At 33.0% G+C, this 14880-nt stretch overlaps 2 protein-coding genes across 6 annotated transcripts; both read right to left on the bottom strand.

The window, feature by feature from the left end:
• Positions 1 to 1011: 1011 nt before the first annotated feature.
• On the bottom strand, positions 1012 to 1793 carry LOC111313472 (basic blue protein-like). Of its 2 annotated transcripts, none has more exons than XM_022914154.2 (2): positions 1459 to 1793; positions 1012 to 1334 (listed from the first exon to the last, which is right to left on the bottom strand). In XM_022914154.2, the coding sequence occupies exons 1-2, from the start codon at positions 1640 to 1642 to the stop codon at positions 1135 to 1137; spliced, it is 384 nt and encodes a 127-aa protein (XP_022769889.2). In that variant the 5' UTR covers positions 1643 to 1793; the 3' UTR covers positions 1012 to 1134. The 2 variants fall into 2 exon arrangements, with proteins under 2 accessions (XP_022769889.2, XP_089608635.1); XM_089752509.1 differs by having other exon boundaries at positions 1012 to 1298.
• Positions 1794 to 2957: 1164 nt separating this feature from the next.
• Positions 2958 to 12083, bottom strand: EMB1974 (NHL domain-containing protein). Of its 4 annotated transcripts, none has more exons than XM_022915694.2 (17): positions 11846 to 12083; positions 11637 to 11747; positions 11455 to 11553; positions 11219 to 11369; positions 10988 to 11126; positions 9257 to 9350; positions 8243 to 8383; positions 7873 to 7973; positions 7189 to 7302; positions 6484 to 6710; positions 5950 to 6008; positions 5675 to 5860; positions 5455 to 5578; positions 5132 to 5190; positions 3783 to 3928; positions 3533 to 3697; positions 2958 to 3380 (listed from the first exon to the last, which is right to left on the bottom strand). In XM_022915694.2, the coding sequence occupies exons 1-17, from the start codon at positions 11910 to 11912 to the stop codon at positions 3075 to 3077; spliced, it is 2289 nt and encodes a 762-aa protein (XP_022771429.2). In that variant the 5' UTR covers positions 11913 to 12083; the 3' UTR covers positions 2958 to 3074. The 4 variants fall into 4 exon arrangements, 3 of the variants coding, with proteins under 3 accessions (XP_022771429.2, XP_022771430.2, XP_022771432.2); XM_022915695.2 differs by having other exon boundaries at positions 11455 to 11557; positions 11846 to 11988; XR_016332543.1 differs by having other exon boundaries at positions 3241 to 3380; positions 3772 to 3928.
• Between the last annotated feature and the right edge of the window lie 2797 nt (positions 12084 to 14880).

Below are 14880 nucleotides of genomic sequence, written 5' to 3'. Positions count from 1 at the left end.
ATGATTTTGGGGCCAACTCAGTTTTGGAGGTTGTAAGCATAACGCGCCTTCAGTTATTTGGGATTCCATTGCCATTTTGATAGTTTATTTATTTATTTATTTATTTTTAATGGTTGGTTCCATTAGTATCTTGCACAAAGATATTAATTTTAAGGAAAAAAAGATTATAATTAAAATATTCATGTACTTCCAAGGGAAAAGATGACAAACCATGTTTCTTACAGAACATGCATGCATGATGTATGTCTGTTTATACATTTCCCCCCTAAATAATTGTTGTTTTCATTGTTTTGATTACAAAAATAATTAAATGTTGGATAAGGGATATGTGCCTTTTCAATTCATTAATAATAAAAAAATCAAAATTTTCTATATGCTGTGATTGTGGCATCTCACCTTATTGTCCCAAAATCTTGGAAATTATTTATATACTCAAACCAATTAATAGTGAATTTTCTTTCTTAATCATTTCGTATGCAAACGTATTAAAGTGGTTCCAAGTTAGTAAATTTGGATAAATTATAAAAAAAAATGCACGTGATTTGAGACGGCATAGATTCACCCATTAGCTACATTGTCCATTAAAAATTTCATCATCGTGAAATTTGCCTTTATTGAAGGAAAGTGCCTGACAAAATGAAGTGAGAGACACCAAAAACACATCTTATTTTTCTTGAACCAGAAAACCACCATGGGCAAGAATGCTTCTCTTCAGGTTTTATCAAATTGTTTATCTGTCAAAGCTCACCAATACCTCAATGCCTGTATATATTAAAGTTATTCAAAGGCATCTAATGAAGAAGAGAGATTATACATGTAGGACTCTATAAAAATAGGAGCATGTAGTCTGGAGATAAAAGAATGGATTACATGTGCTGGACTTGAATCCCAACTTAGATATCAACTCTTAAAAAGTGATTATTCGAATCAATTGCATTAAATTTTGGATTTTATAAATATATGTTTGCTTCTGCAGTAGTAGTATTAAGGAGGGCTGAAAAAGAAGAGAGAAAAACAAAGAACGATCTCTTATTAATGAACACCAACAATTTTTTCAAGATCACACCATTCCCTTTGAAGTAGATTAAGGTTGAAAAATGTTTCATGAAAGCCACATTTTTTTTTCTTTTGCACTCATGAAGCATCAACGGCAATCTTCAAGCCCCCATCGCAATGGCCAGGGATGCTGCAAATGAAGTAGTTTCGTCCTTTTGATAGTTTGATTGCATCATTTCCACTGCTGTAAACCTCGGAGCTAGGAGAAGCAGAACAATTATTGTAGCCATCGACATCAACAACTGCAACATTGTGCAAAGATGGATCATAATTGAACACTGCATCAAGCATTAAACGAGTTAATTGATTAATATATATGTTAAATTAAAATTGAAACAACTGCTGTTTAACTTAGATAAGAAAAAATTATATGTGCAGAGGTGGATATTCGATATTTGATACCAAGAGTATCCCCAGCCTTGAACTTTTTCCCCTTTGCCCAGCTTTGAACGTTGAAACTCCAGCCTGAAGTTTCACCAACCGTAAAAGTTTCGGCTTGAGTGATCTCAAATTGAACTAAGAGCAAAATAAGGGTGCAGGCAAGAACTAAAACTGGGTTTGCACTGCATCTTCCCTGGTGAGGCATTTTGCTGACTTAAAGCACCAAAAGGGTATTGAATACTAAGTTCTTGTAAAGGGGTTGCCGTTGGATTTTGACAAAAGGAGGTGCATGGCTAGTTGGTTTTTTATAGAGGATGCATGCTCACTAAAGGACATAATTGAGTTGGTCAGGGTAACAAAGCTTTATTTGATAAGAGAGATCCATGAATGGTTGATGGGTGGTGTAACTGAAACAGAAAAAAAGGGCCAACTAAGGAATTAAAGAGTCCCTTCTTATTCCTTCATGATTATGTCTGGTGTAGATTTGAAAGAAGTGGTAGAGAATACAACTTTTAACATGAATTAACTCTTTTTTATATAAAAGAGGCGCAGTTTGAGATAAGAGAAAGAGTTACAAATGTTAAGATTTAAATCTCAAATTCGTTGAATATCATATTTTAAAAATGATTATACTTTAGACCGAACTAAATTTCAGGTTGAACATCAGTTAACCTTTTTAGTCTGGGCCACTGCCATGCTTACACTGGTTCTGCAATATTTGGTGCAGATAACTATAAATCTCGTGAGCTATTAATCACTGAAAACCTGTTCTTTGTCTCAGCTAATAAAATGGAATGAAGGACTAATTTGGCTGTTACTTTGACAAGCATTTCTTACCTATACTTCTTTAGAATTCTCCTTTCCCGTGACTGCTTGGGTGGCCAACGAAACACCTATTTGGTTGGTGCTTTTTGTTTTCTTGCAGAGCATATGGTTTTAAGATTCCAATTTTACTGTTGCTTTCTTCTTCACGTGTGAATCAGATGAAGAACAAGACATAATAGATGAAATGGAGAATCCGAATTCATTTTGAGTTATTTACATCAAGAATATGTGACAGTCATTGTTTGCACATCCTGGCTTGTTCAACAATTTTAATCTCTTATCACAATACTTGAGATGGTCAATTCTTATCATAGCATATATGGGTTGTTATAGCCTGATCTTTTCCATAACAAGAATTTAAGATGTTTGTAACAAATTAAAAATAAATCAGAATTCGAAACTTAGCACAATTAATTTACTCGTACTTTAATAAAAAAAATCTAATAAGCTAGAATTTAAATTTCAAACACTTGGCAAGTTGCAATCCCTTGCCTTATCAAAGCCTTTTTTGTAAAAAAAAAGGAAAAAAAAAAACCCTCGAGAACTCAATTTTAGGATCACTTGACCACCTGTGTTTTGTTCCATATTACATCATTCATCAGTGTGCTTTATGATTTTAGACATTCTTCATCTGCTTGCATGACCTTTCAACTTTTAATTTTCCAGAGAGAAAGATGATAAGGAATACCAGAAGATGGGAAAAAAAATGGAAGGGATTATTAATTAATTTTCCAAATCAAATTATGGAATATCAATACAACAGTATCAAATCACAAGAATAAGACAGATTTGGACTAACATAGCAGCAGTAATCATGCCTTCAGGGATACATCAATATTAAGGGAGGAGTCTGTTAAGATGATGTCTTTTGAATTATCAGCTTTTGGGTGATTTTGACAATTAAATTTTATTCTCACATGCAAAGGTTTTATGAAAATGAGGTCTCTCAAATCTCTTTTAGATTTCAACAAGAACTGAATGCAAGAATTGCCACCAAACCCATCAATTCTCTCAGGGTTTAAAATATCCGCTATCCTTGCAGCAAATTTCTCCTGATTGTCATCTTGTGAAACATGATTTCTTTTAAGTTTTACATACAGTGCAGCATAAATTATAACCTGTGTGATGAAGGAAATGAAAGAAATCAGTGTCATCATATCTTTGCAGGGCAACTTAAATGCTAAGACTCGACCTAGCTTTTAAAACTAAACCTAGCCACAGAAGCAAGCTGCACCAATCACTAGTGTAGAGAGAGAGAGAGCAAGTATACCTCACTTGTTCCAGGGCTTGTATTAACAACACAATCAATTTGAATTCTCTCATCTTCAGAATTTGTATCTTTAGTAGCATAATCATCCTCGATTACCAGTTCTGATTCAGGTGTTGAAAAGGCAAGATTGTCCAGTTCATCATACCACTTTTGCGCAATACCAACCTGAGAAACCCAATAATTAAATACAGCTCCTTATCATTTATCACACAACTAGCCAAAGGAAATCACATGAATGCAAGGTAGAAACCATCTCTGAGGATCCTGCCACACCCGCCACGAAAGATAGCTCAGTAGCTGCTCCCCTTGCTTGGCACCATATGCAACTATCATGCAAAGGTTCTACAAGTTCAGTGTCCGCAGGGATGTCTATGCTTAACCGAATGTCAACCCTACCTGTTAGAGACACCAAATGTGAACCCTACTTGTTAGAGACATCAATTTCCAGGTTGCACTGAGCATCAAGAACCTATTTCTGTGAATGATAATTTAGCTAACTTCACTTTTATTTTTCAGTTTTGCTACGAAACTATTGCAAAATTTATGATAAAAAAGGTAGCTTGAATGTCTGCATCAGACACAACAAAATACTTTGATTTGTTTGTTGAATAGTTACATGTTCTTAAATTACGAGCATATTTCAAACTCTGGATATTTCCCATTACATTTATCATTTCAGTTCTTAGGTGTCAAGAAAAAAAATTCTCAAATAACTTTCTTAAGGAGATTCCAATAATCATGTTTTATTTTAATGGCTCACATTTGCTATTAAAAAACCTTAAACTGTATAAAACTAAAACTCTATCACCCATATATGCTGACATTTGCATATATTCACTTTTGACATGTTATTAAAATCATGCCATGCATGGTCCGCCCATTACCAGAAGTTTGGTAAATTATGTGAGCTTCCGATTTCATTTACTTAAAATACAAACTACAAATTTAACCATAATTTGGTAAGAAAGTTGAACTATCTACAGCTACTATTTCTTCTACATGCACATTCTGACATAGAAAAAGTAAAAGAATAAACATGTCTAGCATCCATATGTTAGAGATCTGCCACTCCAAAGCCCTTAACGTGCATGGCAGGTGATCATAGGTTACGTCAGTTAGTACTGGACATATAGTGGCAATGCCTAACTTAATTCTTAACATTTGACACAAGAAAGAAATGCACATATACATCTAAGCACCTTAGAAACATACCAAGAGAAGCATGGAAATGAAAAAAAGCAGTCTTAGTTTAGACCGGGTAAAAACATTTCTTAATCGAGATGCAATAATGCATAATATCTCCCACGCAATTACTAGAAAGGAAGACACCAAAAAGGAAAATAATATACAGAACGAAAACCAAGTTATATTGTCAGCCTATATATTGACATCATAACCGAACGCCGACTCATGGAGGCAGATTGATTTTTATTATTATTATTTTTCATTTGGGGAAGTTCGAGCCCTACTCAAAGAGCATGGAGATCATGCACCAACCATTGAGCCAAATGCTCAGGTCAGTGGAAGAGAAATAGCAACTAAACATTATTTGTGCAATGAAGGCAAAGAACAAGATATTAATTGTAGCCGGTAAACTACCTGGCAACAAACTGAATTGTTGAATGTGATCAGCTTGTCCGACAGAAAATCCTGCAGCACTGTCAATCAGCCAAGAAAAGAAGGGGAAAAAATCAGTGAAGTTGGAATGAAAGAAAGTTCCCACTTAAACTGTCACAAATTAGAACAATACTGTCATCATGCAGGGCTTGCATGACATTAATAACTTGGCATGAATCCATCTATTTGAAAAAAAAGCAGTGTGAAAGAATTGAAAGATAGAAGGGATAGAGGAAGGAAGACCAATGGAATTCAGGGTTGAAATAAGAACACTTTCAAATTTAGAAAGACAAAAAAATACTCACCCAGCATAAAATCTTTCCAGAGGGAAGGACAGCCAATAGGGTAGTCCAAGCATCCTGAGATTAGAGAAATTGAAACTTGAACCGGTTCCAGACTCTCTACTTAGTTTCAGAATTCCCTGACCCACTTGAAATACACATTATGAAATGAGTAATCCTTGAAAACCTCACTATACATCTGATTAAAGAGGCAAAACATAACACAGCCACAAAAATTTAGTACCAGCATCACACATGATTATATGATTTTGAAAGGTTGTAACACAGGACATGAGACTAGCATATGGAAGCCCCTCTGATGATAAGTCAGTATCAGTTTGCTGTTGCAACAGATAATTTGGCATCTTTTTCAAGAGGGATACTTTTTCCATGATGAAGTGTCTGCAGAGCTCCAAAGTACTTGGAAATCCTTCATAGAAATCAGATAAGAAATGTTAGACGGACTCAGCCAACAAAATATAAAACAAATAAGCAACATAAAGAACAGTAACTTTAAACCTTTGACAACTTCTTTTATCTCTCTCGATGCAAAATCCATAACCCATACAGTTTTGAAGCTGCAAATGTATACCACCATGGAGTAGAATGATAAGCATCAATTATGTAGCCTAATGATTGAAGGCATTTGCAATAAAATTAAAAACATGGATTGGTGTGGGATCGCTGTTGGCAAGTCAAAATTGCTAGCTTGGAATCAGAAGATAGATTTTATTTGTTACCTTGAAGTTAAAACAGCAAATAAAGCAAATAACAAAAATTATATATAAAAAAAAAGCCATTAAGAAAATAAAGAGAACAGGCCTCACCCATGTCCAACAAGTTAAGCCCTTTCATATTCTTTTTCTAGTTAAACAAAGTCAGAGGTTCCACTATTCTCCCAATAAGTAGTCAGGGTATGTTACCAAGAGACCTTGGCCAAAACTTGAGCACGACAACGCACTCAATGACCATGAAACTTTAAGGAGTATGGTAAGAACCCTGGGAAGAAAGTACCTAACATGTTTATAATAAAAGTATAATTAGAAAATTTACCTTCGACTGATAATTAAAAAACTATTTTCCCCAGACTTTATCAGGTGCCAAGGACACATTAGTGTCTGGGAACCATGCTCTTCATATTTCACATCAGTGTCACTGACAAAACCCAGCTTAGTCTTGATCCAGGTCCACAAACTAGTACTTTTCTTGTTGATGCTAGATGTTGGATAAACTGTTTCCAAAACCCTCCTTTCCAAATCCGCTCTCCGGATGGCATGATTCTTAACAGATAGGGACAAACCAAAAAAATAATAATTAAACCCCAACTAAAATACCACTAGCGTATCTCAATGACATGCTACTATACAAAATGCCAACAAGGATGAAAACTTATTCTAATATATCATATTGCCTGAAAGATGATATAACAAGAAAGCTGACCAACATAAAGAAGGTAAGTAAATAAATCCCGAGCAACTATAGGATTGAATTTGGAAGAATTTATTATTTCTTTTTTATCTATATTTATCTGAAAGTAAGAATGTAACAAAGGAATATCTGGGAGAACAGTGATTCCATATTCACAGACAAAAATGTAAACTAAATACATCAAGAGAATTGCAATAAGCATTAAAATGAAAATTTGTTTCTTACAAAATCATAACCACTCTCTTAGCATGGAGATTTTTAAACCCCAAGACCTTGCTTTCTCATATTTAAGATGTAATATGAATGCATGTTAAGACACTAAAAACATACCTCAGAATCTACAATATACAGGCAATCTTCAGAGGCATGATAAAAGGAAGCAGCTGGGCGAAGCAGCTTTGCAGATTCAAATTCACCATCCTCAAAACCTGGGCAAGAACCAATCTGACATATAAAAAATTTAAGTTTGAATCTAAACTGTTTTGTCCCTTATTTCAGCTTATAGATAAGGGGAAATTTTGAATAATGGGTAACAAGGATATAAGAAAGCTTTGAACCCAAAATTTCACATCACTAGCTATAAATGATTATTACTAGTGCAAAAAGCACAAATCATAGGTGACATCCATAGGAGATTATTCAAAAGTTCTGTGTATTGGGTGACCAGGAATCAACTGCTGATGCTGAAATGATGCAATAGTTCATTTATGTTAAGTAGCCAAAAATGATAAAAGGAATCAGTTTGACATTTTTTTTCAACTTTTTGCTTTCTTTTATTTTTTTTTCCTTTCTTTCTTTCTAAAGGAAACCTTTATGGTTTTTACATTTTGCCAAACAGCAAAAGTGATAAAACAAAAGGAAGGTTGGGCAGGTACCTGATTTTTCTTCATTCTATTTCTACTTGTTGCAGTATATACAAAAATTATCAGTTAAAAATTGCATAGTTTAGAATAACCACCAATCCATGCTCTTAAAACAGCCACTGCAACTTGTTAGTTTAAGTCCCATACTTACACAGTCCAAAATCTTCCCATTGCCATCAAATATAATTAGCCGATGATGATTGCTGTCAGAAAGGAACAGGCGCTCGCCACTTTCATCCGCAGAGACACATGCTATAAAAAATGAGAGCTTTCAGAATGCTGTACTTTCATTTCATATTTTCATCCCATCACTTTAAACTAACAAGACAAGCCATTATTATTCTAGAAAATTATATTAACTAGATTGATGATAATTCAGTTTTGGATCAACCAAAGTTCCTGTATTGAGTAGAGTTTGATCTCATTATTTGTCAAATTCATTTCATCCTCTTATAACACTGCTGAAAAGCTGACGTACTATAAGGAAAATCACAAGAAATAGTGCCATAAAAGAACTATACCAGGGAAGTAAAGAAGTAAATTCTGCAGAGCAGTGCAAAAATGGGGTTCCTTAATGATCTCAGCTTCTTTTGACCAGGAACTTTTCAACTTATGAAGTGCAATATTATTGACTTGGTATTGCACGCTTAACTCCTCAATGGCTGCAAAAAAAACAGCAAAATCAGAAGACAAGAAAGGTAGCAGTATGTGTACATACATGCATGGAGAATTATGTACCAACATGTGCACATGCATATGCCATGCAATTGCATAACTAAAAGTAAAAACAAAGTTCAGAAAACCATACTCATATCTAAATGATAATTACAGTGAGAGGGGAATGAAACTCAAAGAGAGGTTAGAAAAGCCATAAAAAAGAAGTGGTTCAATATGGTAATAACCATGTTGAAAGGAAAAGCATGTCAAAAAGTAGGAGTTTAGGGAATAGAAATGGCTATACAGGAGAAGAGGAGAAAACAAAGAAGGGGGGGGGGGGGGGGGCACAAAGACAAGAATTTAGGACAATGCATTTTATAGGTCCATCATCTCATTTTCAGGCTTTAGGATTGATACATATTCTGTTGATCATAATTGTTGAAACAACTAATCCAAGTCAAATTACTTGAAACAAAAACTTCAACAGGTTTTTTCAAATAAAATACATGAACAAGTAAATACAACAACTGGTAAACAACAAAATAAAACTGATAATCAGTCGATCAGTTCTTAGGAAACGATCTTGAAGGTGAAGGCAACCCATCCTAACTACAATAGATAGCCTGCATTCATAAGTTATCCCTCAAATGATTTCCTCAATGTGCAAATTAAGAAAGCTCAAAGTTCACCGAATCATATTAAGAATTTTGGAGTCTAAAGGCTGTAAATTTAGTTTGCGAAGTAATATCTCAGTTGTTCTAAAATGTAACCGAAACTGAAAGCAGCAAAAGTTTCATTTCTGATGAAACATTCTCACTGTAAAAACTACTACATCAAAGGGAAGAGAGTTAGTTGTTACACATGAGAAAAACACATACCTTTGTTAAGCATTGCTAGATCCAGGTCCTTCTCATGGATAACTAGAGGATTCTTAAAATCTTTACACAAAATGAAGCATGCCTCATCTGTCAACTAAATACATAAAGGGAAAAAGAAATCTTAGTCAATCTTCTTGATAAATATATAATGTTGAGAAATACAACAGAACAGATACTTATGAAAAAACCTGTCAAACATGGTAAATGTATTGTAAACCATATTCAAAATCATAAATGCAGCAGAAAAATAAGTAAGCTGATACACAGCCATATACTACAGTTCTGAAAAGTCATGACATAGTTTAGAATAAATCATGACAAAAGAGCCAAAGCTTAGACTCGTTTTCTTGTTCCAGGTTGCACTGAGTTGTCAATGGAAGATATGAATACTGCTTTTCTCTACTGTGACATTCCTTTCCTTCTTTTTTTTTTCCCCCTATTTCAATTGCTTTCCAATAAACAACCAATTTTTACATATAATGTGTAAGTACATAAAAGAAGAGGTTAGCAGAAAATGGTATCTCATAAGCTAAGGTTGATGCTATGTTGAATGCCTAGAGAAAACAGAAGAATAACAGCTCACTGATAAGGGAACCTTATTTGATGCAATGACTTAATTGGGAGAGTATGATTTTGAAGTAAACATCAAGAGGGGAGCTAAATGCAACCCCGTTTTTTCTCTTCACACCCCAGCATTTTTTTCAAAATTTTTTATAAGTGAAATTATTTAATTAACTTTTCTCACTAGTTTTCGGATATTCATTTTCAGAAAGTTATCTGGGAGGTAGGATAGTGAAATTTTAAGAAAAATTACAAAAGGAAAATTTTATTAGAAAATTTTTATTAATTAATATAATGAAAAAAGTTATTATTATAAAAAAATAATAAATTTTAAAATTAATAAAAAGTTAATTTTACTATTTTGATTTTTTTTTATAAATTTAAAATTCATATTTTTTAATAAATATTTTTTTCTTGATATTGATTATTAAAATTTTATAATAGCTCAAACTAAACTAAACTCTTTGGAAAAATCTCTCTATCTCCTTATCACAATTGATTTCTCTAATTAGCATATTAAATTTTAACAAAATTATGTAATATTAAGTAGTATTACTTGTATAACTTATAGAAGTTTCAGTTTTTAAATGTTGATCAGACTTTTATAGCTCTTTCATTATCTCTCGTAACATCAAGAAATGAAATGTTTAATTAGAGTTTCATAAAATTTTATTCTTTCTTTAAGGCCAAAATAGTGAAATTAACTTTTTTTATTAATTTTAAAATTTATAACTTTTTTTAATAATAACTTTTTTATTACATTAATTAATAAAAGTTTATAATAAAATTTCTTTTTTTCTTGTAATTTTTCTTAAATTTTCATTATCTCACCTTCCAAAAATGCATTTTAGAAAAGGTATATGATTTTTCAGAAATTCATTTTCAAAAAAGTACATGACTTTCCGAAAATGGATTTTCAAAAAGGTACATGACTTTTCGGAAAGTCATGAAACTTACGGAAAATAATATCCGAAAAGTTGGGAAAAAAGGTAATTAAATTTCATTTATAAAAAAAAAAAAAAAAAAAAACCTGGGATGTGAAGAGAAAAACGGGTTGCATTTAGCAACCCTAAACATCAATTCTCACAAGTTTATGGAAAGCATTTCATTCATGGAAAAGTATGACTTTGCAACCATATAATCTCATATAAATCCATTTCAAAACTGTACCTGAGAAAAGTTCTTGTTTGACAACAAAATAGGAAAAGTAATGTATTCTTTCATTATCAATTGAATAAGTTGACTTCGATCATCAGCAGAGCAAATAGAACTGCAATCCTGGAAACCAATAACACATAGCGAAGAGAACCTACAACAGCAAAACCATGGCTTTTTTCTCATAGAAAAAAGAAACCCAATACTCAATAAGCTTAGAGAAACAAATATCAACTATCTCTGTACCTCTGCTGAAGCAACTTCACTTTTTCAAATATAACAACTGGATCACATCCCACATTCTCAAAGAACCTTCCAGCAACAACTAAAAACGTCCCATCCTTCTTCAAAGAATCTTTGTTTTCAGCAACTCTATTCAACCAGAAATGATGAGGACCTAAATCGAAAATTTAAGAATCCCATTATATCATATAATTAACATCATTTCAAAGAGAAAAAAAAAAGATAGTGGGTTTAAATACCTCGAAGCTTATCGAAAGTAGATTCGATGAAAGACGTTAAATGAGTTTCAGAAGGAGGGTCCCGAGAGAGTTGTGAAATTGTTGAGTGCCTAAAAGAGACTGTCTATGGTAAATTAGGAGAGCTAAAAATATATAAAGAAATAAAGTGGCTCAATAAATAGCAAGAAAAAAAAAAGAATTACCAGAAAATCTCTCGGAAAATCTAGTGTTAATTTCATTGCATTGATGAGGCAAAGGACTCCAAGAGGAAGCTACTGAGTTGAGTACTTGTCTACAAGGTCGATAATGATAGCCTGAATTTGAAAGAAAATTTTATCAACATACAATTAATTGGCAAATAATAATGAATCAAGGAAAGGCGAAAAAAAAAAAAAAAAAAAAGAAGAAAGACCTGAGGAAAAACGGGGCAAGAAGCTTGAAATTATTCTGAGATTCCGGTGTCTCAAAGACATTTCCATGATATTTTCTTGGAGGAAACTAAAACGGGATTTTCCTTTGGAGTTTAATGAGTTGAAAATTTTTCTTTCTCTCTTCAATTCCGAACTTGAAATTTGGAGTTATGAATGAACATCGGTGGGGGTTTTCAGTCTCCGGGTAGGGTTTAAGCTATCCGTTAGCCAACTGGGTTCAGGCCTTCAGGGGTTAAAGTATTAGGGTCGGGTCATTTTAATTTCTTGGGCGGCCTACTAAAACCCATTAAATTATAGATTTTGGGCCTTCTTTTTCTTTTGGGCTCCTAAGAGGCATCAAATTGAAATGTTTTCCTTTTTTTCTTGAAGAATAAAAACAAAAGTCACATTTTTTCCCATAATTTAAATTTTGCATCCATTTTCATGGTTGTGTTGCAATTTACATTTTTATTATTTTAAACCTTTTTCAAATGTCCAAATAGAATTTAATTAAGAATTTCTAAATTCAATCTTTTTTTTTGTCATATCATAAGATAATAATTAACAATATGGTACTTAATATGGTGGACTGACCCTATGATAAAAAATATATATTCCTTGCAAAAGATAGGCCGTTTATTGAAACTGGAATTCAATAAGAATAGTACGCAAGGAAGAACCTATTTGAAAGGATGGTAACGGCTGGCAAATAGAGACATCAGCGCTCCCCAATTTGGTTCCACCAGAGCAAGGGCTTCAATGGTTTCATTGAATTCCATGATGAATCGTGTTGATGAAAAGGTAGCTTGAAGTGACTTGGTTCATACATAATGCCCACTTGTTTTTTGCGCCACATCTTCCTCAGCTCAAGATTCATACTCGTATTCATGTATTATACACTCACTAGCTATATAGGCTGCTATTGGCCTTTTCCAAGCTAGTTCTAACCCCATCATTTCCTCCCATTCTGCTCTCCACTTTTCTTTTAATTTTGTCTCGAATAAGGCATCCAAGGAAAACGAAACTGGATATTGAAAAGAATTAATATGGAAATTAAAATCAAGGTCTTTCTCTTTTCTTTTAATGGCCAAGTTGTTTTGTTGATGGGATTTGAAACTCCTTGTTATAAATATCTCAACATTTTGCTATCATTGTTTTTTTGACTAAAAATGGAATTTCTCAACATGAATCAAGTACTCTTCTAAAGAAGTAGTGTAATATATAGGCATATACTGGAAAGGAGCTGTTGGAATCAAAGTCAAATGTGTAGGAGAAGTTATTGGCAAAAGTTGGGATATATTGCAGCTGGAACCCAATCTGTAAAATATTCTCATCGTTAGTGATCATTTTACGAGGGATTGCCAAAACTTCTCTTTCATGTTCAGAATGTGGCTGATATATATTTCATCGTGATTGCGATGAACTCAAAACAAGGTTGATACTTGAACGTGATGACTCTAGTTGGTGGGTTAATGAGGCGTCATTAGCTGAAGGCCGAGGTGATGGCAGCGTTAGTGGCTAATGGTGATTCCAGGTCGATCCACAACTGAAGTTGGTGGGAGGGGTGGTGGTACTGGTGGTTGTGATACTTAATAGGACTAATTTAGTGTGTGTGTGTGTGTGTATATATATATGTCTTACCCATAAAATGCTTATTCTAAGACATAACAATAAGGTGGAAGGATTATAAGAAGCAAGAATGAATGACAATGTAAGTTTTATCAAATTTTTTTTTATTTTTTACCAATTAATGTAGATACAAAAATTATAAATATGACACGACAATATAATACATAAATGATATGAAAAAAATATAAATATAATATAGTTTAAAATTTTAATAAAATTCATATATAATTTTGACAAAAATTATTGACATGAATTGTGGCATAATAATATTCATGTTTTATATATATTTAATATAAAATAGATATACTAATTATCGAATATAAAATACTAGTATAGTACAAACATTTTGGTTTTCCCTACAATTTGATCACTATCTCAATTAAAATGCTCTGACAATGGTCAAAACATTTTTTTTTTGATAAAAAAAATTTGAGGATAGATAAACTGTTTAGTTCTCTAAATCAGGATAAGATATATCATATCTAACAGCTTAAGACAAGTGATTACAAGTCATGAATTTGAGATGACCCCAACAAATGATCACCGACAGAACTTGAACCTAAAACTTCTTCATTGAGAAAAATGACATTAATCGATTGAAACAACCACTTGTTAGTATGATCAAAACATTTATATCTAACCTCAAAATTGTTGAAATAAAAGTAAGATGTCTTGGACCCAAAAAAAAAAAAAAAACATAATAATTAGCTGAATCAGAAAGCACATGATTGGGTAGCATTTTATTCACCAGCAGGAAAATGATACAGTTATAATTATCAAATCATGACTTTGGCATCTCGACTTTCTCGGATTAAGTGTTCGAGAAGACAAAAGCAAAGTCCAAATGACTGACCAAATAATATTTTCAGACAAAACAAAAGTTCTTCTGATCTCTTCTTCACTGTGACACAGATCTGACGCAGTGACGTGTACACTGCTGCCATTTTGGCCCAGCCGATTCCCTTCTTATCTTCCCATCCTTCCCTTGTATATGCTTTAAAGACCAGATAAGATCAATGGAAGGAAACCAATGCATGCACTGAAGACCTGATCGTCTCCTTTTCATTCCTCTTATCTATTTTTGTCAAAATCAATTTGCCTTGTACTAGGTTTAGACTCATCAAGGAGATCTTCAATATACATTGAAATAAGAGGAGGAACTTAGATTTTCCACTGGATTTTAAGGCTTTTTTTTTTCTTTTACCAAAAAGAAACAAGCAACCCACTAGGAGTCACAATATAGTTTCAAGATTTTCTTAAAAAACTATATATATGTTTCGCTTGTAAAAAGACTAAAAAGAAAAAATTAATCATATGAAAGATAGGAATTTCAAACCATCCCCCACCACAAAATAAGGAGATTCGTTTTAACTTAATTAATCAAAAAATTAATAAAAGAGATCAAAAG

The sequence above is a fragment of the Durio zibethinus genome, chromosome 23 (assembly GCF_047325235.1).
Source record: "Durio zibethinus cultivar Kanyao isolate XHJ-2024 chromosome 23, ASM4732523v1, whole genome shotgun sequence".
Taxonomy (NCBI): Eukaryota; Viridiplantae; Streptophyta; class Magnoliopsida; order Malvales; family Malvaceae; genus Durio; species Durio zibethinus.
This window is presented reverse-complemented; position numbering and strand designations above follow the sequence as displayed.